The sequence below is a fragment of the Anomalospiza imberbis genome, chromosome 21 (genome assembly GCF_031753505.1).
Source record: "Anomalospiza imberbis isolate Cuckoo-Finch-1a 21T00152 chromosome 21, ASM3175350v1, whole genome shotgun sequence".
NCBI lineage: Eukaryota > Metazoa > Chordata > Aves > Passeriformes > Viduidae > Anomalospiza > Anomalospiza imberbis.
Genome location: NC_089701.1, coordinates 1393836 through 1420024, shown reverse-complemented (window position 1 = coordinate 1420024; position 26189 = coordinate 1393836). Strand labels below are relative to the sequence as shown.

The 26189-nt window shown below is 43.1% G+C and overlaps 1 protein-coding gene across 10 annotated transcripts in view; it reads right to left on the bottom strand.

Annotated features, from left to right (window-relative positions):
- DENND1A (DENN domain containing 1A) overlaps positions 1–26189 on the bottom strand; it is a 155608-nt gene that overhangs the window by 10269 nt on the left and 119150 nt on the right. For 5 of the 10 annotated variants that reach the window (XM_068210946.1, XM_068210950.1, XM_068210947.1 and 2 more), the window contains 6 exons: positions 23244–23345; positions 22651–22738; positions 22081–22121; positions 21094–21165; positions 19976–20032; positions 14961–15092 (listed from right to left, as the gene is read on the bottom strand). In XM_068210946.1, the coding sequence (XP_068067047.1) occupies positions 14961–15092; positions 19976–20032; positions 21094–21165; positions 22081–22121; positions 22651–22738; positions 23244–23345 (492 nt within the window). Of the gene's footprint in view, positions 1–3921; positions 3982–14960; positions 15093–19975; positions 20033–21093; positions 21166–22080; positions 22122–22650; positions 22739–23243; positions 23346–26189 lie in introns of all 10 variants that reach the window. The other 5 variants (XM_068210944.1, XM_068210948.1, XM_068210945.1 and 2 more) reach the window with 2 other exon arrangements.

The window sequence follows — 26189 nt, the reverse complement described above, 5'->3', positions numbered from 1 at the left end:
CTGGCCACTCACTCCCAGGAACCCAACCTCTCAGGTGAGCACTTCTGTGCAAGGCTGTGCTGGAAAATGTGTACTTAGGGTAAATGCTTTAACATGAACAACTCAGCTCATTCTTCATTCAAAATTTGCTTCCTTCCAGCAGCTGAATACAAACCCTCGCCAGCCATATTGTCATTATCACTCCTGGTATTAAGTCAGACTTCTGCTGTCTGTAAGTAAAATCCAAAGCTTTTCTGTGGAAGATGATGCTGCTGCCAATCCAGTTTCACATACATATCCATCACCTTCTAATGTATGGAAATTCAGCTTGATTTCTGACCAGGATCTCCAGAAGCAAACAAGCCTTATTTCAAGGAAAGGAATAAGCACCTGTGCTCAAAGTTTGTGTATGTGCCAGCTTACACTGCTGAGGAATCCTGTGCTGAACTTGTCCCTGAGCCAAATGAGGGAATTTGCAGCATCAGGGAAGACTGTACACACCAGCTTCCCGTGTTTTGTTAACAAAGCACAACTCTAGCTGAAAAGAGTCGGATCTGTTGGCTCAGCTCAATGCTAATCTCAACAGAAATGCCCAAACACCCAAATAAAGTTGGGAATACAATTCAGCTCCTGACCTCCCAGAGCTTGTGCTCCCTTCAGAGGTGCAAGAGAAAGGAGCTGTTCATGGCCTACAGCCTGAGTGCACTGGAGTGACTACGTAAGTTTAAAAAAAAAAACAAATTTGTTGGGGGAGAGGGGCTTTCCAGGTTTGTTTTGGTTTTGTTTCTTTAATTTTTCTTCTCAGGTACATAAACCTCAAATTTTCCTGCCAGGAAAAAGCCCCAAATTGCATGTAGTGCTTCTGCCCTGCGCACTAATATGCAGAAAATAGCAGCAGCATTATTGCATTGAATTTTCATTTCAAAGGAAATGGTGCACAGCAGATATGATGAAGAAATCCAGAGTTGTATTGCCACTATTTCTTAGGAAAAAGGGCTTATGAAAAGGTCAGATGTTAAGGTCTTGGAGATCAGTCCCCACACAAGGCTGCTCCTCTCTACAATAAAGACAGCTTAAGAATGTGAATTTATGGCAGGAATGGAAGGATTAAGTTTGTGGCAACTTCAACTGAACTTGCAACGTGGTGAAACATGGGGAAAAGAACAACAGAGCTAATTAGAGGAGCTGAGCTGTCAGAGCGCAGCAGAATGGCTCGGTGCCAACAAACAAAAGGAATGGGCTGGCAATCAGCAGGATCGATGAAGAATACTGCTTCATTAGGGCTGATAAAACAGGGAGAGACCGCAGAGAGGAGCGCGGGAGAGGGGGGCGACAGGCAGGAGGAACGGGAGAGGAGAGCGCGAAGGAGAGAGGGAAAGAGAGGAAGAAAGCAAGGCTGCTTAATTAAATGGGAGCTGGGAGCTGATGTGTAAAGCTGGCCTGTCAGCGTGCTGGGAACACTTTCACCTTTCGGGTGGGTGTGCTGCCGAGGAGGGAGAGAGGTGAGAGTTTGGGGTGGCTCCAGGGGCCCCCACCCAGTGCGGTGCAAGGTGACAAAGCTGAGCGGGATTTAGAGCGTTGTTCCTGGGGAACTGCAGGGAAAAGCCAGGAATCAAGTCAATTCCTTGCTGCATTTTGAGTCTCACATAGCCGCAGAGGCAAGGTTAAATGCTTATCAAATGCAAAATATCAAAGAAATCCAATTACGTGGGCACAGAGCCAAAAGAAAAAAGGTAAACTTCCAGGACAGAAGGGTTGAATGTGCTTATTACTGTCCCCATTAACGTAATGCATGATTATTATATTTTAACTTTTTCTAATTGAATAAAGTTTCCAAACAACCACTATTAATCCAAACAGACCTCCATTAATTAGAAGCAACAACCCTCTCTCTTTCATAATACCACCACCACTTACTTCCAAAGCAGCAGAATGCAAAGAACATCTCTGTTCTGCTTCCTTAACCTTTCTTTGGTCTGTGTTTTCTGGCTTTATTATCAGCAATTACTCATATTGCAAGCACTAGTGCCCATGTATTCCTCCTTGCAGCACAAAACATTTCTCAGGAATTCTGCTATTATGTGGCCCTGGCTGGAAGAGCAGAGGGACCTGGTCACCCCCTTTAGTGCTTGTGTACAAGGCCAGGATAAACCACTTGCTGATACCCACCTCTGTAGGAGCTGCGAAGCCTGAGAGGGAAAAAGCAGCCTGCAAAAAGTATTATTTACACATACAGAAATGTGTTGCAACTACTAAAAGCCAAATAACAGTTCTGAACAACAACAAATTTATGTATATTTGATACAAGTATATTTTTGGGATTGATTATAATAATTTACATTTATCTTGAATTTCCCCTTGATGAATGAAGCCTTTCTGTTCCACTTACTGAGGCAGCCAGAGGAATGCAACAGGAGCTTTCATTATTACATTTCCAACCTTTTATCAATCACATTGGGAGCAAAGACAGTTGAACCAACCATGTTACAGTGAGGTCTATTAATACCCTACAGCTGGGAGATTAAACAGTCTTACCAAGACCTCCACATAATAAATGACTCCACTTGAACAATGCAGTTCAGCAACTTTGGTACAGAGGAATCACAACATGCCCCCTTACACCTGCCAAATGTGGAACACGAGGGCATGGGAGCACTACAGGAGCCCCACAGCACATGGAAAGTCTGATCCTAGTGAAACACACCTGGGAGGGTCTCCCATGCCCATTGTATTTAAGAGAACACACATGATCACAGTCAATGCTATTTTTTAAACACAGAAAACAGAAATCTTCAGGGGAAAAATCCATAAGCATGACTCTATTAAGCTAAACACCCAGAGTTAAAAAGACGGAGGAGAAGAAACACATGCCACTGAAATGTCACACAGGAACATGCACCAGAGATCAAAAGTTAAAACACACGCCCAGTTGCACTTGTTAACCAGTTACCTGCTCAACCAAAACACATTTTAACAAGTTTTAGCAAGATCAGATTTGAAAACTTGCATCTCTCTCTCTCTTATGCATGTATGTGTATGGGTAAGGAAGCAAGAAGTAAGATGATTTGGGGGGGAGAACTGTATTCATAAAGCTGAATATAATCCTGAATACACAAAAATATCTTCCAATGCTGTGCCAAAAACCAACAGCCCTCCTAAATTGATGCTTCTTGCCTGTGCCTTTAAAAAAAAATAAACATCTGGTGCAGACCCAGCAGGGTGTCCAGTTTTAACGCCATCCAGCACAGTCCATAGGTAAAATCTGTCCTATAGTGAGTGGTTTTGGGGAAAAACTGCTGAGATAAGGTTTCCCTACCTAACACGTACAAGCACTGCACTGCCAGTAATTTCTGTGCAGTTCTTCCATGGAAGAGTCCCTTCCTCTGGCCAACCTGCTGGGTCTTCTTTTACACCATGGAATTACCCAGCGTACGCCATCCATAACACGGCACCAATGTTCTACTGCCAAAGATCAACCTCGCTTTCTTCAAGTCTATTCACACATGGAGAAGAATTAGGCATCCCAAATTAATTAAAAGCGTAACTTGCAGAGAATAAATATTACGTCTTCAGACTTCTGCTTCCTTTCATATTTGAGTTCAGTGCAAGTCTTCAAAAGCTCACTGGCTAAAAACTTCCACCAGCCAGTCTAGCAGGGCTTTGTGTGTAAGAAACCACCGCAAAAGTCAAACCAGACGTGGCCAGAGCAGCCCCAGTTACCTGCAGAGCTGCCCGAGAGCTGCAGGGCTCGCCAGAGAAAAGCAGAACAACCGCGGGTCCCAGGGCTGTGCCGCAGCAGAGAGAAGGCAGTTTAGGAGCAAAATTCACACATGGCTTCTGCGCAGAGTTTGACAATCCAACTACCAGGGTTTAGTAGTGCTACAAAGAGCGTAACTCAGGCAGTGTTAAGCTGTGGCAGTGAAACAATCCCCAGCTACTCACGGGCCTGGAGGAGCGCTGGATCTTTGGGGGCGGCGGGCGCGGCGGGCGGAGTCTGTGCTGCTGCAGCAAAGTGGAGACTAAATTAAAGTCACCTGCATGGAAACACCTCGGATGTCCTGGCAAAAGCAGCATGAGCATGTGACAGCACGTGATTTACCTTCATACTCACCTCACAAAACGCCGTTTTTCGTACTTTGCTTGTCCAAAGCACTGACAATCCCCATGGCCTGAGATGTGCCCCGGCAGCACAGGTACCCCTGCCGGGCTGAACTCAGCTCCTGCCGCACCAAAAGCAGCAGGGACAGCACCAGACAGCCAAAATGGATTGACACAACAAAGATGTTCAGGGCGGATTCTTGGACCTCGAGGTCCAAGTGTGCTAGGCTACATTTTTGCAAATGGAAACCAGGATACTCAAAAACACTTTCACTAAAATCTCGAGTGATTTTAGTGCTTGTGAAAACTTATGGAGAAGGACTCGAACCAGACTGCAAGAGCATGGAAAAAACCCCGATTCAGTTAAACTTTTCATGCACTTAAAGGTGAGCTTATGCTCAGATCCTGTCCTGGATTTTACTCCTAAGTGATCAACAATTACAATTGACAATAACAAATCAGGCCTTAAAGCATCATGATGGCCTAGAACCCAAACTTACTTGTGCAAATATCATTTTAGTTGTGTAAGTGAAAATGAACATAATACAAATATTCTACATATTTATATTACAAAAAACTACTCCTTTGCAGGAGCCAATACTTTCATACCCTTATCTTGTCACTGGATTATTTTTCCAGCTGAGATTTAAATATCACGTAGGATTAAACTTTCATCTCCGATCAAAAAACAGTTCTATGTATTTCCACAATAAAGACACATACAAATGCTGCTTTGGGAAAAGATTAAAGGTGTAGAAACTTTTTTGTCTCGGATTTCTAACCAGGCATGGTGTTAACTCTCGGAACTGTGACCTCAGCGCTTGTAACGGATCCAGCGTCTGATGTCACTGCAGTGCTCCCAGCAGTGGAGACTGCTGGAGGTTTGTGCGTGCTGCACCACACAGTGCACTGCTGAGCCTCAGGAGATCTCGGAGCAGGCTCCGACGGAAGGGCCCAGGGCCAGCAGCGCTCTCTGCACTGAGCTGGGCCAGGCCTGGCGTAAAGCAGGGCTGTGAAAGCACACCTCCAGCACAGGCAGGAGCAGGCCCAGGGCGGAGGGGAGGCACCCGCAGGGAGCGCGGGCTTTCCCAGAGCTGCACTGCCAGTGCTGGAGCTCCTGCCTGGCACCACACCGGCAAAAGCAGTGTTCAAACTCTGTGTTTGCCGGGAGAGCCACTGATTTGAAGGTAATTTGTTAATGCAGCAAAACACATTGTTTCTAAAGGCCAGCAGGTGAAGATGTGTTGGAATATCAACTTAATTACCTGGGCTGTAGAGAGGAATGGGCACCAACCAACACACGGCTGCAGTGCTAAAAGCTGCTAAATTGCTACTCCAGGTACGGTCCTAAATATATGTACTATAGCTTTTTCTGTGAAGGGGAGAACTGTCTAAATTAGCACTTTCTCACCAATAGCTGTTTACCAGCATACCTTTTTCCTCTGGATATTTGCTTAATCGTCTTGTTCTAAATACTTCTGAAGCAACAAGACAGGAAATTTGCAGAAAGCCATTTTTATGACTGAGGATCTGGCACTGCTTTGCTAATTATCAGACAAGTGACTTTAAGCTATGAGATGCTGGAGCAAGAAAAATCTCACATTCACTTTTACACTATCAAAATATTATTTAAATATGATAGATACCACATCTCATAAAATAGCTATTATATACTCAAGGAACTTTCCCAATACAGCTGTTCAGACTTTTATACCAGAGAAAACATTACAAAAGGATAATTTTTGGTCTGTGACATAACAGCTTGTGAGCAGAATATTATCTCAAAATAGCTGTGGATGTCTTTTGAGGTTTTTTTTTAAGTGGCATTCAAAACAGAGCCTTTTGAGTAAATCAGAGGTGCTAGTTCACGTGCAGCAACAAGTGCAGCTGGAAGGAAATGCTTAAAGGAAACACAACCAGATGAGAACTGGTTTGTTAATACGTGGAGAAAGAAGTGTTTCTCAATTAGCAGTGAGGGTGTTTCCAGTAACTTCCAAAGCAAAGCTCTTCTAGATGAATATCTTATTTCCTTCCAAAATTGAGGACTGGTTTGAAAATACTTTAAAGTCAATCAGCCATGGGAGAGAGATGCCTGGATGAGGCCAGGCTCACACACACCAGGCTGGAGGAAACCTGACGTGCTGACTTTGGGAGAACGTGCTGGACTCAACTGAACACTCAATTAAAAAAAAAAGGGAGAAAATAACAACACTGAAAAATGTCTGGTACCTAAAAAGATTCAGTAGAGAAAGCAGACGGAGTCTACGAGGCAGCTGTTTTATTATCCAGCCAGATCCCTGCACAGCACACTCTGCTTTTTACATGCTCCCATATGTACAGCTCACAAACTGGGATGACAGGAACAGTATATGCTTTACAGCATATATTTTTAATTTACACTCTGAAATACTTCAATAGAAGTCTGCTGGGTCCTGTGATAAAAATAATCTCCATGTTTTAAGGGATGCCTCATTCTTCAAGCCACATTTGTAGATTGGGAAGGTAGAACAAATCTGACAAAAATGCAGCAATGCCTAAAGCCAAAATCCCAAAACCATGAGAACACCACTGTGGATTATTATTGTTGATAACTGATGCTATTCTCAAAACACATGCCTTAAACAATAAACTCCTGGGCTATAGAACTGAATGGTATTTTATTTCTTCTGTCTGTAATTAAAAAAAAAGAAGAATTTTGAGAATCACATGATCCATTTTTCTGTGTGTCTTCAGGAGCTCAGACAGGCCATGCCCAAAGCAGCATGTGCTGCTCTGTGATGTAGATAGGAGGAATATGATGGTACCTGTGCTTAAAGACCTGTCAAGGCTTCTGATGGCTCCCCAGCTCCAGCAGCAGGAAAGTCCCTGTCCCATGTAAACCAGCAGTAAAACCCACAGAAGGTGGTATCAGTAAAATCTGAGACTGTGACCACTGAGTGCTCCACTCTCACTCTGTCCACTGAGCATCAACGCTGACCTCCTCCCATCTATACGTGCACTCAGTTCTAAAGAAATGGAAACCACTCCTGAGCCATTAAACTGATACTATCTGACACTTTGCAGTTTGAGGACTCCTGACATTTTCCAAAGGAGATGCCTGTCAACAGCCTCTTATTTACCTGGCACAGAGCCCAGGTGCTGCAGACCACAGTCTGAAAGGCACTGCACACTGAGCTATGTGCAGTAGGCACCTCTTCCCACAGCAAACAGGTGCCTACAGAGCACAAAATATTTAATTCCATTTAGAGTCACTCTGGTTCAAAGAAGCCTCACACATGTTGTTTCCATTTTGTTCCCATGTAGTGAGGCCCTGGATAACAAAGGATCATGCTGCAGACAGTAACTACCAAGGCAGGAGCAGGCATGGGTTCTGCTGATCCCTGCTCCACCTGCTCTGGTCCCGCAGAGCTTTCCCAGCCCTGATCCTCACTGGGCCTTCCTTGGCAATTTGCTCCAGCACTCACCACTGTTTGGGCAGGGGATTCATTTATCAAGATTCACTACTCTAAACACACACCAGCGTTTTGTTCTGAGAAGGTGTCAGAAAAAAACAAAGAAATTTCTACACAAGGAATGGACTTTGGGTCCATTTCTTTGAAATACTCACTGTGACACAGAACTGTTCTCCTTGTCCTCTCGAGCAACCGCTGCTGACTTTGTATAATTTCTTGTTATTTCTTTGATATTTTGGCACCACTTTGCACTTCACATTTTGCACCAGATTTTTTTTCTGGACCCAGCAGTAACAGCAGAATCCTGCAGCTACAATACCCACTCCTCAGTCCTAGATGGGTAACTCTGTGAACACACAGGGATGCTCTTGGTACTACACTAAGCCAGGAAGGAACACATCCTATGGACTCTGCACTGCACAGTGGGCTTCACCCTGAAGCAGCACAACTTCATTTGTCCAGGAAGAGAATAAAACTCCAGCTCTCTGTGATGTTGCTGCATAATGACAGGGCCATGAAGGAAAACTCCCTTAACTCATCAAAGCAGGCCCTTTGTGGATTACAGCAAACCAGCAAGGAGGGCTTCTGTACAACTATTCACAGAGGTAAAACTGGCAAGAGGTTGAAAGAGAATCTCACTGAGATGATCATTTTTCCAGAGGACTTCTTCCAAAATGAAGTTCATTTTGCTGTGGTTTGTTTTCGTTCTGTCTATTCCTCAACATACATGGATGGAGAGACATGTTGCAAAAAATCCCAGACCCCAGGAATATATTTATCCCCATGTGTTAAAGCCTATCCATCTACTACCTCAGCAGAGTTTAAAATCACAGCTAATAGGTTAACAACTGCTTTTCTTCTGCTTCAGATGAAGAATATCAGAAAGCTGGGGGAATATTCAGCTTCCCAATTTGTACTGACTGCTCAGTGCTACTCGCAATGTCTGTTTGACAGGACTGACATTTTGTACCACTGTGAGATGGGAGAACGTGTGACATTTTTATTCATGGTGGCGTACGCCCTTGTAATGATCAGCCCTGGTCGATGTGCTTACTGCAGCAGCCCCGAGCCCTCGGAGAACAAACACGAGCCCGAGGTGCCAGCAGTTTGGCTGCCTTATTAAACACCACCAGGATTCTAACGAAGAGCAACTGCTGGAAAATCTCACTGTCAAATCCTCAAGGACATTATCAACATGGAACTAACTACATATATTTTTCACTTAAAATACTAGAAAATCCAGCAATGCAATATCAAATTTAAAGAAAAAAGCCACAGTGGTTTGTGTGTGTTTTTTAACTGGTCATTTTGCCGGTTTTACATTGGCTTTCTGTGGTCCTGATGCTGGAATTCAAATCAAAGAGATCATGTAACCTACATGATTTAAAATGCTGGAAAATGGACATATCCCTTATTATCTCTTAACAGCTATTTCTCTCTAGCAAGTGGAATACTTGCACAGAAAAAGAAGAAAAAGAAAAAAGACATGTTCCTCATTTAAGGGGTTCTATAAACAGCAATGACTCTCTGCTTCACTCACCTTCCTCATTCACCAAGCCAGGCTGCATAACTGGGGGGACACTCTCCCCCCCACACCCACAGAAGGACACGGACCCTCCATCTGCAGCCTGCACTCACAACTGTTTTAGGTGGTATTCATCAGCCCAGCTCTGAAGGGCAAATCTAAAAAACGCCTGGCCAAACAAGCACTCACAGTGGGGTCAGCATTTAGAAGAATTCTGTGTTTCACATACTCTTTCCCTTTAATCTCCTGGTTTAATCCAGTGGCCCCGAGGTCAATTCACACAGTTCTGGCCTAGCTGTACGTATCAACTTCATAAGTAATACATAAGAAGCCTCTGGATGCTGATCTACATTGATAGAGAAGCAAGTCACCCATAAGACACTGGGAGCTCTCCCCAAGTTGTCAATCTAGGTGATTTGGGTAGCCTTGCATGTACTGATGTATTTATTTTCAACGTATGTATTATTTATAAAGCACAACTCTCCTTCCACATGCCAGCAGTGATGGACCAAGATGTCCCTACGAGATATTTATGGGTTCCTCAGCAGAACAGGTCTAACAAGGAGACTCTGCAGACGCGTTACAGCTGCTGTCGCTTGTCACAAGCCCTGGGAGGTCGGCTCTGCCAGCCTTCCCTTCACACATCCAGGCACTGCAGCACCTGACAGGTGTACTCAGGGCAGCACAGCGATTCCAGCATCCCTGTGTAAGGAGCACTTCAAATACCGAGACAGCTGGAAGACACTGAAAGCCATGGTCTGCAATGTGCTTTTTCATGGCTGAACAGGTGTGCTGGACGCAGTCTGGGGCCACAATCTCACTGCAAAGCATGAATTCCTGCGTGGCATGGCACCAGGCCCCCTGCCGCAGGGGCTGGAGAGAACCCAGCTGTGCCTGCTCCTTGGGAAGCCCTGGGGAGCAGGTGCAGGAGGGGCACAGACCCTGGGCACGCTCTGCAGGTGCTGCTCACACTTGTCCCACTTTGGCACACATGGCCAGTGCAGGCATTCCCTAAGTCCCACCACATGGACTGCCATCTCTGCTAATCCTGCACACCACAAAGTGCAACTTCAATCCAATGCATCACTGTCTTGTCCACTGACACTGGTTTTACTACTCTGACTAAGAACACTGTCCCCTGAGAACCTGATGGGACATTTGAGTGGTCTCAAGCAGACATTAGATGGACAAGTGCTTCTGGGCCAAGACATCTGTCTTTCTTGTGAGGTGACTTTTACTGAGTAACACTGAATTCCTTTCTGAAAGGAACAGGCAAATAAAGGAGCACAAGATATGCTTTCTGAAGACAAAATCATTTTAAAGAACTTATACTTTTGCTAAATCCATAAAGAATCAAATGGAGAGAGGGAGGAAGCCCCATGTGGCTCCAGAGAAAGGAAATGGGAACCCACATTGCTCATCCGTGGGGAAGAGTGGAAGGGAGGCTCATTTTCTTAATGAAGGTCCTGCTATTGTCCGAGCAGCTCAGAGTGGCCGGAGGAGGAGCTGGCTCTGCAAGCAGAGCATACAGTTACATGAATATTAGCAAATGAACTTGTTTTCCCCTTTCCCCTTTGGTTTCTACCTCAGTGCCACACAATGCCTGCTGTGATCCAGGGGAACCTGCTATTGTTCCGATGCACCTGGGTGTGAAGGGAGTCACAGGGTCTGGCAAAGGAGCCTTCCTCTCTTCCCTACTTCATCCCTTTTACCCTGGAGATAATCCCTCCTCTGCTGCCTCTGGCCTCAGTGATCCTGTTCTGCATTCCTGGAATGTAGCTGGCTGGTGTTCTCCCCATCTTTCCCCTGACCTCTTAATGCCGTTTAATCTCCTGGAAGAAGAGCACTGCCCTACAAAACAGAGTTGTTTGTTCTGTGTGTCCAAGTGCAGACTGTGACTAGGAAAAATGCACATGTTCATTTACAGCAAAAGGGTTCAAAACAGCAAATAAGATGGCAGTTTCCATGCTGTGGCCTGCAAGAGTTTAACAGCAGTCAGAATGAGCCAGGGAGAGAACCCAGAGAAGCCTTTCCACAGTCAGACAAGCTGCTTCAGTACATTAGTGCATTTTCCATTTGTTTCATTAGCTATTTACATTAGTCCCCAGAGCACTGATTCTCTGTAGTTTACATCAAGAGTGGAACATGACTGAATCTCTTCACTAAAGATCTATGTGGAAGAGTCTTTTGTATTTTCTTAACCTTTACACCTTTTGGTGCATAAATGGGAATTAAATGACCTATTTGCTGGTAAATAAAAACAAGCAATAGAAAACATAAACCCAGCTAAGCTGACAAAAGACATTCTAACTGTAACAGACACAATTAGAGAGCTGTACAGAACTGCCAGGATCACTTGCTTCTAATGAAATTATTCCCTTGCCCAACAAGTGATGTTTCCGTCAGCTTATCATTTGCTGGTTTAATTGTACTAAATCAGGGGTGCTACTGACTGTGGGAATGTTCCTAAGGAGGAAGGTTTCTAAGTGTAGGTTTGATTTTGCAGCCCTTGGGCCCATCCTGCATGCTCACACCACTGCTCCCAGACTGGTGGGAAAACTGGGCACAGGTACCAATCCTGTATGGAGTCTGGGGGTCCTGCCAAAGCAGCCTCAACAGTTGCTTGCTTGGACAAGGAACCTGTTCAAGGTGTGCCATGACACCGAGTAGTGTTTATTCTCCAAACAGCTCAAAGGCAACACAGACACATGTGTTCTACCTAAAAGGTACAAGCGTGGGCATGGAAACAAGAGCCCAAAGGCCCGAGGCACAAATCACCTGCATTAGTGTCCCACTCTGCCCTGGTCGGGGCTTACTGGGCAGCTCCCAGTGCTGCCCTGCCTGGCACACGGCAAAGGATCCTGAGGACAGCTCTGGCAACTGAATATGCAGCATGTGTTCAATGCTTTAAGGACATTTTGGTCAGCTTTTAAGACAACAAACCAGAAGAAAGAAGTAATAGGACATTCATAGAATCATTAAGGTTGAAAAAGACTGGAAAGATCATCAAGTCCAACCATCAGCCCAGCACCACAAGAGATATTCTCTGTAGCACTGCATCTTCCATAAGAATTAACCTTACTCTTCCCCCAGACTTAGAGCACTACTCAGTACTACAAACTTTCCATTTGAATCTTGGCCTTGGTTTGAAAATTGTTCCCTCTTCTCCCCACCCATTAAACCCCAAGCTGCCTGTATTGCTCTTGCTGAGTACAGTTGTGGTGTCCCAGAGCCCACGGTGATAGTTCCTGCATTTGGCTGATGCAGGGATCAATAAGAAAAGTATGCTCTGGGTAAAGCATGAAAAGTCCCAACCCAGGAAAAGCAGTGGTCCCACCCTCCCACGGTGGTGTCTTACTAAGAACACTGTTTAGATCTTTATTTCACTGCCCCAGGCTAGCTGGCTAAAATCCTTCTTTTCACCATCAAGGGGAGCTTCCCTACAATGTCTTAGTACTTCAGAAAGCATCATTGAAACAATTCCATAATAAACAAGGCTCTCCAATGATGCCTGATCACCACTCACCAAGATGAGCCAGGACATACAGAATCTCCCCCAGTCAGCCAATTACTGCCAAATTTTGGTGAGCCATCAGCTGAGGGGCTGTGCTTTTACAGGCATTTCAAGGTATTTTACTGATATTTTTTGTAGCCTAACAACTGCAGATACACAACTGTGTTTGGAAAAGCCAGCAACTCCCTCACTCTAGGGTGAGAGATAATGAGTTAAAATTAAAGGTTGTTGCTGGCTCGCTAGCCCATCCCCCTTTAGCTAATCTGTCATGTAATGAAGAGAAGCACCCAGCACAGGACAGCTCGCTGCCGGCTCACTTACAGCGAGCTGATTAAGAATGTTCAACCAACAGCAGACTGCAGACCTTTCCGAGGAAAATAAATAGACTGTATGCAAATGTGTTTGTCACTTTGACAGCACGTCTCAATTAAAGGCCCGCGCGGCGGCGGAGCGCTGCTGCAGCGCTGCGGCCGGGCTGCCTGCACCGCCCGCCCCGAGCCGGGCCCTGACCCCAGCGCATGCATGCATTTTAAACCGCGCTGCCAGCCGCACAATGCTGCACTCCGAGAGAGCCCCTGACAATGAGAAAAAAGCCCCTTTCATCCTCTTCACTTTAGAAGAGCTGTGAATGCACAAACAGCCCTTATTTCAGAGTTCTTGTGCCTTTTTAATTGTTCCCACCTTCTGTATTCTAGACAGAGTTAAAAGTGACATTAAAATCTCTGCCTTTAATCACGAGTTAGAAGCCATCTTCCATTTATACAGTAAATGTTGCTGCTTTTTTCCTCCCCAAAGCCTTAATCTATATTTCATAAACCTGAACATCTTTTCCTTTTGAATGAACGTAACGTATGATTTCATTTTTGTTTTGGCACTGGGCTATCAGGAAGAGCAGACCCGTGCCAGGACGAAGGCTGAGTCACACAGCCCTACAACTGCTAAGTCAGATCGGTTTTTGGAAACCAACATTTGTAATGTGATGACAGCAACAAGCATTTAGCCAGAGAGCCTCTCCCCACGGTCAGGAAAGCTGATGTGTGTTACTTTCAACACAGAAAAGTGATCATTAAAAATTTTGAAAGTGACTGTTAAAAAACCTCATGAATTTAAATTTGCGCTTACCACTCAAACATATTTCATTAATCTACCATCATGTTTGAACCATCCATTGTTCACAAAAATCTAATGGAAAAACTGAAAATAAATTGTAATATTATCTGATTTCTGACTGCTTCAAATGAAATGTAACATGCTGGAGCTAGATGGCTGCATTCCTCCAGCAGCCCCAATTCCTCTCAACTGTAGTGGCACTGAAAGTAACAGAAAAATAGATCTCTACAGAAAATACTTAATTGGAAGAGAATGATTTTTTTAAAATCTCCAAGAACTTACTTTTAGTACACTGGTGAAACTACTGAAAAAAATAAATCTAACTCTGAAATGATGCAGACAACATTGCTCTGAGCACTGATCAGACCTTGGGTAGCCCTATGTAATACCTGAACAGTCAATGCAGCCACACCAACTGCTTTCTATTCAGAGACACTTCTCTGGAACTGGTCTGCTTCACATTTTATAATGTTTTACAATTGCTTTACATTAACACTTTGCTTCCTTAGAAGAAATCAGATATTCCCTCCTGTTTTCTGGTCAGAACAGTGTAGAGAACAGACACAGCAAATGAAAAGAGAACTGTGAACACAAATCATGCCATTTTTTGAGTCAGTCTATACTTAATAGGGGAACACCGGCAAACTGATAATAAACACGGTATGTTTTTCCGTGAAAACCACAGCAACTACAACATTTTCTGAATAGCTAGCTCTTCAAACCCCACCCCCAAACTCTCTGTTTTGCAGACATATCAAAAGAAGCATTACAGGAGTAACTAACGTGAACAGCTCAGCTGTCAATACTGAATACAGAGCACACTAACAAGCTATTAATTGATTTTTCCATCTTAGTTCATGCATTTAATTTTCAGAGAATGTTCAAATGCTTTAATAGTTGGACATTCCATATTGACACTAATGATCTGGCTAGATAACAGCAGATGTTTTAAATTCTACACCCTCAGTCCTGAGGGCTGTAGCACCTTGCATGCTAAAAGAGCCACAGTATAGTTTATAAAATTGCTACAATATTTATGCTTCCCCCTTATTCACGCATTGTTTATTTTCCTCAAAATCATCGTCTGAACAAAAGGAATCCACAAACCCCCAAAAATCAGGTTTCAGAATCCCCTTTAAACAGAGAGAACAGAAATAAAACTAAAATGGCATAGTTCAGTGATTAAAGATGATGAAGCGTTTGGCATATTTGTTATCGTGACTTTTCTCTGGACTATTCTTGCTGAGTCACACGATTGAGAACAACCTACACTAAGACCTACCTGACCAAAATGTACTGTGATTGGTCTTCTGTCCTCTCTTAGTTTCGGGTCCTTCTTCTCAACCAGTGGCGACGGTGCTGTCCTTGGCTGGGGCTCCTCCGGCGCGGCCGAGCACCCGTTCTCAGCAATGTCCTGTGTGGTAGGAAAAGGAGAATAGCATGGCCAGGAACACGCCTGAGTGAGGGGAAGGTGCACAAAGGAGACACTAGAGGATAATGCTGACTAACAATTCGGATGTTAGGGGAAAAAAACACCAAAGTACAGAAAAGAAAACATCATTAGAATAAAAGATTCCATCCATCAGAGCTTGTACACAACCCCTCTCTCCTCCCAGTACCAGTGGTGCACACAGGACATTCAATAAAATGTCTGACTTGAACACGCAAAAGCCAGGAAGTGCATGTGGAGAAAAAAAACACAGCTCAGATTTTCTGTTTTAGAAATGAACTCAACAGAAGCACAGGGACGGGGCATTCTGCTTATTGTAAACCTAAATGAACACAGTAATTCCATTAACGTACTGCACAGAATTACCCACAGCAGAACAATTACTGGTGGAAGTGGCAAGGAAAGATGGAACTCAGAGCTTAGTTAGCTTTGCATTTCATCTTGGAGTCTGTGTGCACAGAATGTGCCTCCAGGAGAGGGTACAGCACCAAGGGCTGCCTGGCAGAACACTTTTTGTTTGCTTTGACATTAGTTCTCATCTCCAGAAGTGAAGTGACCCAGCAGCCCAGGTTAGAGGACTTGGCAAGTGCAGGGTGTGTAACACAGGTTTTGAAAAAGACAAAGGCCTGCAGACACCAGGAATCAGAGAAGGAGCAAAGAGTTTGAAATGAGTTGAGAAGCAGTCTGTAACGCAGTGGGCCCCAAACCTTACATCTCTGCAACAATGCCAAGGAAATAATGCTGGGTAAATATGGAGAGAAGGCTGCACAGGCTGGAGCTCTGCAAGGCTGACCTGAGGGTGGCTGCTGCCACCGGCAGGGCTTTGATTCCCTGACCTCTGACACGGCCCTGCGAGCCCCCGGCTCGCTCAGGTACAATAATGAGCCGTGTAAGCTGATGGCCAATTAGAAATGGTTCCTTTGGACACACACTGACCTAATGTGTTTAGGTCAAATGAAACAAAAAGCTGGATGGACTTTCTAAGGGGCTTTGTCTGCTCCACAGAGAAGCTGAGACCCCTCTTTAGATCCAGCTGGTAGAGCAGTGGTTCCCCAATAGGGCATAAGGATCATGGGGAATTAACAACTTGTTAAGGTCAAACTAGAGAGAAAAACTTTTTCTTCCCCTCGCCCTTCAGCTGCACAATGCCACCTTGTCTTGAAAAGGTACAACAAAGTCCTCCGAATTAGTAACGAAGAGCCCCAAGGCAAGGCATTGACAAGAAACCCGTCAAACTCCCACTCCAGCTCCAGACAGCTCCGAGCAGCCAAGGGATCTCCTCCTTTGGGACTCACACAGCCTATGGCAGCACCATTCCTTGCAATGAGACTAAACACAACCCCTATTTACATATTTCTGTGGGGTGGAGCCACACTGAAGGTGCCTGGAGATGCCAAAGCTCCAGCACTCCCAGGACCACCCAACCTGTTCTGGGCAGGGGCTGCTGCCGGCCCTGCAGAGCCCTGCCTGGGGCTGTGGCTCCAACCAAGGCAGCACACAGCTGGGAGGCAATGGAGAGCAAGGCACCTTCCCAGGCAAATCCCCCAAAAAGCAGAAAAAGGACACAGAAGTTTGGACATGAGAGGAATGGGAGGAGATGAAAGATACAGAGATTAAGCCATTAAGCAAAATCCCCTCAGATGTGTAACGATCCCTGCAAATCCTTGAGCTTTTATTGCTATAGATTGCCCCTACTTCTCTGATGATATAATTGCATATAAAAGATAACACGTTCCTAAAGCCTACTTCCACTGTGTTTGGTGCACAGACTTCCAATGAAACCACAATATATATTTTTTTAAACTGCTTAATAAAATATGAGATTTAAATTATTTGATTCCTCTCTATTTTTTCAACATCCCCAAAAGCCAAACAAATCATCAAAACGGCTTCGCTTATCAAAGCAAAATCTGCTTGACAAAGGCTTGTTTTCTATCTTCAATGAAAACACATTGGAGTTAAAAAAACAGTGAAATCTGATCTTAAATTTTGTGATGGACTGCAAACACTGGCTGGAGAGGAGCAAAACACATTCTGAGTGTCTTGAACATTGTGCAGGTTGTGTTATAAAGCTCTAAATGAGTTGTTTCTAGAATACCAGGCATAAACTAGAGCCACACAGGGCTCTAGTAACTAAAATAATCTTGAATATATTAATGCCAAGTGCCCAACCATTTATATAAATTGTCTTAGCCAGAGCTTTCAGTAAGTTCCATTCTCCTGACTGAAAGTTGAGGACGGTACCATTCATATTCCTCCCTCTCCCTAATTCTATGCAGTTAAGCTTCAAATGAGCCACTAACGGAGGGACTTGACCACCATGGTCCATGGAAAAAGGCAGCCTTTGCAAAAAAAGGAAAAAAAACGGAAATGAAAAAGAAAAAAGAGAAAAAAAAAGGAAAAAAAACTGTATCAGATATAAAATAAAGCTACTAGGCTGTATCTATTAACAATTATTTGCTCTCACTCATAAGAATCCTCTGAAAACTATTTCTGTTGCTTTGAAATACTGCACCACAAATGAACAAGGGATGGAAATGGAGCACCATTCAATCTCCACTATCATATTAAAGAAGGACCTTACACACACCACAGTGACCTCTCAACAGGTCAATCCTGCATTTCTCATTTGCAATTCAAACCCAAGACTGGAGCAGACCAAGGGCAAAATGGGCTCTTGATTATATTTAAGAGGTCACCATTGCTATGCAGAGTTGGAAGAAGCAGAACCTCCAGCTTTATTGCATTTTTAAATTATATCTTGTACAGAAGCTGCTCAGATTTGGCAGCAAAAACTGGAAAAGAGATGTTTGTATTTGACTTTTCCTTACCAGGGGCCTGCATACTTTCTATATTAATAATGGAAAATAGTATGTTAAAATGCAGCAGACAGTAAGTTCAGTTTAAAAATAACCTTAGGTTACTCTTAGAAGATGAAAGACTAGCATCCCAAATTTGGCAAAAAGTAAGTCTTTAATGATACCAGCATGTCAGACAGTTAACACCCATGCTAGTGAGGAAACAGGATAAATACAACGCTCTAACATAAAAACTGGGGAGGATGCATGAATAGACCTGTGCATAACAGACCCATAATGGAGCAGCACAGACATTTAGATTAAAAAGGAGGGTGACCAAAACAATGTTTGCTATTTTTATCACTTTTAACAGATGAATCCCTACTTTTAGCTACCTTCCTAGCTGCCTTCACACGGAGAAGAGGATGGGAGAGAAAAGGACAGAATAATAAAGGAGAGGTTGAGCAGTGTGTGTCAACTACACACAGCTATCTTTTAAGTTCCTGTGAAAGCCTATGTTGAACAATCATGTTTAAGCATCTCCCTTACAAATACACCACATAAAGAAGGTGAAAAAAAACTGGGCCATTTAGTTGTAAATGTTATGTGTGTTTTTTAAAGAGAAGCTTGCTGCTCGACAAACCAGGAAGCCAACAATAATAATAATAAAACAAAGCAATGACTGAATGAGGCTTTTCTCAGCCTCATATACAAATGTCACACAACAGCCCACAATTCTATTAGCATTTAAAATGCAGGAAAAAACCTGGTCATGTTACACAGCTCCAACTGCTTTAGAAACACACGTGAGAAGGCAGAATGTTGTGTCCAGAAGGGAAACACACGGAATGACATAAAAAAATCCATGTACAAGAAAACTGCTTCATGTTTCTATTGTTGTCAAATTATACCTACAGTGGTCATATATGATGTAGAGTAATAAAATAACATAAAAGCATCTGAAGCAACTTTATCTTCCCTGAGATTCTGCAGCAATGTCTGGAGTGTGCAGAGAGGGACCAGCAGTTGGAATGCACACAGGCAAATCCTCGCTTCGCAGCCCGGCTGCGCAGAAACCCTTTGGAGGAACAGCCTGGGGACAGGCTCAGGAACACTTCTGTGTGCCCACCAACATTCGTAGCCCTAACTTAAGAGGATGGTCTAGAAATTTAGAAAATAAATTTACAGAGAGAGCACAGATTAAAAAAAAAAACAAAAACAAAACCACCCAAACTCCTATGCAACAAATTGAATACTAATTTCTGAATAAGAACTTCAGTTCTCTCAGCAGGTCAGCTGCCTGGCTTCCTCCGTGACTCCGAGGGCTCTGATGCACAGAATAAAGGCAGTATCTGCAATAAGCCAGGGCAGAGTTACCCAGGTACCCATGAGGTGTGTGCCAGTGTGGCCGCACCTGTGCTTTAAAAGGAGCAGCTGGGACTGGATAACACATCCCTCAAACACAGCGGAGCAGCTGGGAATTGTGCTGTTTACAAACACACACAGATTTGGGAAACAACAAACAGTCTGAGTATTTTTTCCAGCAATAATTCCAACTGGCAAAGGACACCAACTCTAATAAATTCCTTCCTGTCTGAACTTTGCAGCAGACATTCAAGAAATGCAGAAATCCCCTTCCCAATGGCAGACAAACATGATGCTATTTTTCCTGACTGATTACTGCAAAAACAACAACAATTTGCCATTTGCAAAAAGTTCACTGCCAGAACTGTCGGGAAGTGCTCCCAGTCCACATGCAGTCCCCTCACACAGTGCCCCAGCACGAAAGACAGAAGCAGGACCACTCCAAGCAGAACACTCAGTTTTCTGGCTTTTGTGGGTTTAAGTCAGAGCTTTCATGTATTTGAAGACAATTTTTTTTTATCTGTGAATATTTATAAGTGTGAAAAATCCAGGACAGCTGGTAATGCATTTTGAAGTGTGCTAACAGCACTGTATCAAACAGCTTCCTATTGATCACATCATGCTTTCAGTGGCTAAGGATTTCAGACGTGGTGCTTATACATTTTGAATAAGAACTTCAAGTACCTTTTGCTTCAAGCGGTTTTTCACTTCTTTTATTCCCATTTTTGCATGATCTTTTGCCTGCATGAAAAATAATTTAAGTTAAAATTCCCTTCTATTTCCAGCAGTGACTAAGTTTGTTTTCAGTTAACAAAAATGGCAAGAAAAAATGTTTTCAAGATACTGAAAACACATTAAAACAAACAGAGAGCTAAAAAGACCCCAAATAAACAAAGAACACCACCCCACCTTTGCTGCAAAAATTTTGTTTGCCCTGTTTTGAAGCCACAGACATCTTTCATCTTTTTGCATCCCACACCCTCAGTGTTCCCCAGTAAGTATTTATCTTTGCTATAAACTTCTATTCTTCCACACTGGCAGTGAGCCTGCAAACTCTCCTCGCAGTGCTCTGCCAGTTCCTTTTAGTAGAGCCAATCTCATCCTACTCCTCTGTCTCAGGCTGGAGGAAGGCAGGAAAGAAACGAAGTTTGAATGGTTAGCTCAATGATTTTCGTAGCATTATTCCCCAGAACTGAGCATATCAGAAATCTTCACTTGTTTCTGTGCTGTTTGATCTGGCAGCGTGGAGCTGGCAGCCACACACCACAGCACAGCAACACACCAGCTGTTTGTTACCAGCACTGAAAACACTTCCATTTAAAGAATAACTCAGTAAGTTGGGCTCAAAATAAGCAGGTATTAGAAATCTCTAGGGAAAATTAATTGACGTTTAGAAAAGATGGAAACAATTTGGAAAATGAGAGGATTCCCTTCTTTCAATGAAGCTGCAAGCAGGGAAAGCTGAGGTAACAATGATTTCCAACAGAGTAATGATGAGATGGTAGAGCTGCCTAGCAGAGAACACAGGCGCTATTTCTCAGAAAGAGTTCTGTGTAATAAATGGAATTTATCATCTGTACTTTCAAAAGAAATCACAAGTTCCCATTGTACTTTGCATTTCAATTGAGTTTAAATTTCAAAATGACTTTTTCATTTAAATTTGAAATTTGAATGAATGTATATTTTGAGTAATTTTGTGAGTCCAATAAAAACGGATGTAAGTCTTGAGTCTCATTTGAAAGGTTAAAACAGAATTGTAATTAGACTCTTATCTCAGTAGTAAGCCAGTACTCAATACTTACGAACTTATAGACAGTCTTCATGGCAGGGTTAGCCTTGGTCTTTACTGTGTTTAAAATGGCTCCACTTCCTTTCTGTAATTATAGTAACAAGGGAAAAAATGTTATCAAAGCTCTTTAAAGCAAACAGCCATCTAAAATCCACCATTCTTAACTTAAAATAACAGAGCATTAACTATCCTTATTAGCAGAGCTGGGTATGAAAAGGTCAGATTTAAAGAAAAAGACCCAAAGAAAACCACTCTGAATGTCGCTCTGGTTTTGCCCAGTTCTGTTTAATACAGCACTTGTCCAAGAGACAATACGGGTGCCTGCCAAGAGCCCTTGTCTTACACGTCTCACAAACTGCGTCCTGTGCTTCCACTCACCTCAGGGCTGCTCTGTACATTCCACTAAAATCCTAACCAAGTTTCAGACACAAGTATCCTGAGCAGCACTCAATGTCTGAGCCAGAGACTCTGCCTCAGGACAGTCTGTCCGTTCAATCTGAAGAGGGGAGACCTGGTTTCACTTTGCTCTTTTCCTTTCCCTCATCCCACAGTCCTGATTATCACACACATGGTGCCTTTTTAAGATACAAGTAGTTGATAAAGGGATGAACTGAGGGAAGATGAAATCTAACTGCAGTCACAAACATTAACTCTAGAACAGTTGACTTTCATGTGATGAATATAATCAGTGATGAGCCAGTGATACACCCACTGCAATCATCTCTTCACCTGGTTGTTGCTCTACACCCCTGCCACACCCCACGGACTACTGCTGTACAGCACCTTACTGAGAAACACAGAAGGGCAAAACCCAAGGAATTAAACCCTGGCCAATGTTGTATTTCCTACTTTCAGTGCAAAATAACATTTCCAGAAATCAAATTTGATTATATGCAAGCAGATGTAAACAGCTGTAAGATTTACTGTCTCTGTCACTACATGAAAATCTTCAACGGGCCAACCCCAGTTCAGGGTGTGTGGCAGGATCTCGTGTGCTTACCCTCACTGTGGACAGCCACTGGTGGTACAGTTTGTCGCTACCTACAGAGAACCAAACACACAAACAAACAAATTGTAACCCTCTGCTGAACAGAAAACAAGCTCAAAATGTGAAGTGCTGGCACTTGGTGGTTCTGGAGCATGGACAGAACAGGACAGCCAGCCTTTTCTTTCAGTAGAAAACATAACATTGATGAGAGATTTACATTTTCCTGTTTTCTCTGCATCGTCTCAGACATTTGACAAGACAGATGTTTTTAAGTTCACTAAAAGAAATCTGAGGTGCTTCTGGGTAAAGCCAAGATTTTTCCTCCCATGCAAGAACTCTTTTATTTGTACTTTAATAAAGTGGTAATGCTGAGGTTTTTGAAGACTGAACAAGCACTACTCAGACTACAATACATTATTCAAAGCTCTTGACAGAGGAAAGAACAAAAATTTAAGACATTTCAGTCTGCCAAGATCACAAAGCCTCAGTTATTTACCTAGCAGCAATGACCAATTCCATCATGATAACCCACAAATGGTAAGTCAACAAAAGTGTCTGAAATTACCTTAAAATATTTCTTACCTGCATATTCTCCCATATTTATCTCCTCTTCAAACACGTCACTGAAGCCCTCCCCCGAGTTCAGCAGATCCAGACGCCCATCAATGAACTGCATCAGCATTAGAAGACAGAAACACATCAACCATCCCATTCTTCGTCTTTTCAGAAAGATTTTATCCTTCATTAGCCGGAATAACCTCAAGGTTTGCATTGGGTAGGGACTCAAAATAGAATGAAAACACCACCCAAACTGACACAATGCTGAGCACTGCCCTAAGGTGTGCCCTAGCATTCATGTTTGGCTACACACACACATTTTCAGCTGCCCTAAAGCAGTAGTTCTATGTTCAACAGTAATATGCTTCCTGGACAAAGTTTACAGGAGATATCTTGGGTCCAAGTATGCTCAGGTAAGAAAAACCCTTGAGCTCAGAGACCATTAGTGGGAAAACCCATCCACCTCTACAGAAAGCCTCAGCACCTGTGTCTGAGGGAAGGCAGCAAGCAGGAAGTGAGGTGCTGCACCACAGGATCAAGAGATTTAGAAACAGTCCCCCAGACCCCACGTGAATTGTTACAGAATCTGCTTCCCCATGGATCACTGGAGGCAGTACCTGCTTGAAGAGCTGGAGCTGGATGGCATTCTGCAGGAACTGCCTCATCACAGACGAACGGTGGGACACAAACGCTTCTTCGCAGAAAGTGATGGGTTCACCCTGGAGAGTTCAGAGCATTAAACACTCTTACAGCCTTGACTGAGTCCCTGTGAATCCACTGCCTGCACCCGACCTTCTTCCCTTCCAAAGTAATCAGGTAAGGAACACGGGCCTTACCTAGCACTGAGTAAACTGCACTTTATTTGCAAGTCCCAACCACAGGATGGAAAAACAGGCTGGAAAATTGCAGATCATCAAAATAAACCAGAGTGGCTTTGCACACATTTTGCTACAGCTGAAGAACTTTCATCATTCAAAAAGCTAGTATCACTTACTCTCCCCAAAATATGACACACAGTCATGTGAATTCTGTATACCCTGCTTATTTGTCTCAGCAGAGCCAGCACAAACGGATCAGGAAGGTCCACTCTGTTCTTTCCGCATCTCTGAAAAACTCATATTGGAGGAGTGGAATTTCCCTTTTTCACAATTTTGCCGGTAAAAGACAGAAATTGTTTTACAGGTCTACTTTTATCTTATTTTAATGAGTTATGGTAATGCTGAAGTCTGCTCTGTAACTGCCATAAGGGCACCAATTTCTTCCACACTTCTACAAATACACAACATAGCGAGCAAATATATTTATTGAATTAAAAACAAATAACAAAGAAGGACTAAATTAAACTGATGTATAATTATTATGGATGCTCATACTAACCCATACATATGCTTATGGATGCTCATATTAACCCAGAATATATTTGGACTCTTCATCTGTTGAGTAGTCAAAAGTAACATTAGATAGCAAAAAGTCTTAAAGCATCCTCTTTAAAAGAATGATATCATTCTATTTCTGAAAGCTTTGAATTAGTAATCTCATATTTACCACTGGCTGTGTAAAATCAAGACAACAGGGCAGCTAAAATGACTGAGGATCAATTGCAAGTGTCTGTTTAAGCACAGGATGGGTCTTCTTGACAGAGGGAAGAAGTTACTTTCTTAGGAGAGTTTCTATCACCCCTTGCTTGAACCAGTGGATTTCCGTGGATTTGGAAGAAAAAAGAAGGTTTCTTATGTGATAGCTACAGTTTCAGGGTAATTTATTTTAAAAATAATAAACTGGTTTTGATTTACTCTTTTTACAGGGAAAACCAAAATCAGTACATGCTTCCCAGGCAAGAAGCCCAAGTGTGAAAATACTACTTTATTCTTCTTTGCTGTGGCTTTGCTCTCATCAGAATAAAGAATTAGAAGACACTTCATTATAAAAAAAACAAAGAGAAAGTGTTTGGAAAAACAGGTCTGGCTGGTATGTGCGTGTATTTGAGACACTGGTGCCAGTTTCCAGGACACACATGACAAAGGTTCTGGCTCCAAAGCCAAGGTGTGCACTGTCTGAAAGGTTTTACTGCATTTAAATGACTAACAGCTGTCATCTACTTGACCAGTGTAAAAAAGGCTTTCCCATTAACTTCAGATACTGGAACGTAACAAAGGATCCCTGAAAAATATTTTATCCATGTCAGAGAAATCTGAGTGAAAAGAGCTGGGAGGAATGGATAAAGAGAAATGGAGATTAGTTCAGAGGCACAGACGTTCATCCAGGGAAGGTTTAGCTTTTGTTTAATCCTCACTTTAAAAACCCTTCAAAGAAAACAAGCATCCCTTCCTATCACCTACAAGAATGCGAAATTTCTCCCAGGGCCAGCGCAGAGCGGGGACACCGTGGGATGAGCTCAGCCCTGGGAAGGGGAGGCGGCTGTGCCCTGCTGCACCTCCAGCAGCTCCTCCTGCGCCCCCAGCAACACACACCCTGCAGCTGGGGCACCAGCGGTGCTAGCACACTTCCTTCCCAAAGTACTAATGATTGAGTTTGTTCATTAGCTTGATTAGACCTTTTGACTTCTTAAGAGACATTTCAGGCTCAACGGCTGCTGGATGACAGAAAAAAACTTTAATCACCGAGGTCAAGCGTGAGCTTTGCAGCTCAGAATGCATTAGTGCCTTCCACCCTCGCTGACCTCCCCGAGGTGCGTACACTGTTCCACCCCCAGCCACAGCTTCAGGACAAAAAGACAAGCTGGACAATAAGACCATTTTCCTGACAGATCTGGTTAACTGTAAAGTATAAAGCTAATCAGCTCTGCTCTTACTGACAAATGACATTATACGGGGGGGACACCCGCAGAACTGCAGATCTGGTGTGAAATGAATGGTCTCGTTTGCATGTGAAACAAGTAAAATAACTTGTCCTGAAAAACTCAACTCCTAAACTCGCTGGTTCCAACAATTAAAATTTAGGCCTTGATTCATCAACACCTTACATATCTATTAATCCCCTTTTGAACTGTAAATGCCTAACAGAGGCTGAAGTATTGCACTGCAAAGGCTCTAAATGTGCGCACAACATGACTCGATGAGGAATCTGACTTCATCTGTAATGTTACAGATAATTCACATCTATTTCAAGATTGAATCACAGAATTATTTTTATTACAAAAATGCACACATTTAATCTGCAATCTTAACACAACAGAAAAACCATTAAAATATAAGATTAAGATTCCCAGGTCCACTGAAAAAATAGGTGCCTTTTCTTTATGTCTTTGCAAATCTCCCTTTATATGACTGTTTTATATTCATCTGGCATAATGAAGTTCATCAGGGCAGTGCTGCATCTCATGACCCCTGAAAAAGCTGAAAAGTTTCAGCCCACATCTGATCTGCTGCCAGACCTATTTTTATATTGGAATTCTATTACATTCTAAAATAATGTTTAAAAATACTTAAGGCAGCAACTGGAAAATAAAAGGAGTCTAGGACTTATTTCAGACTGTTCTAGAGTTTCAGGAAACCTGCTGTTTTATTTTAAGAATCCATAATACAAATTAAAAGATAAAGCCC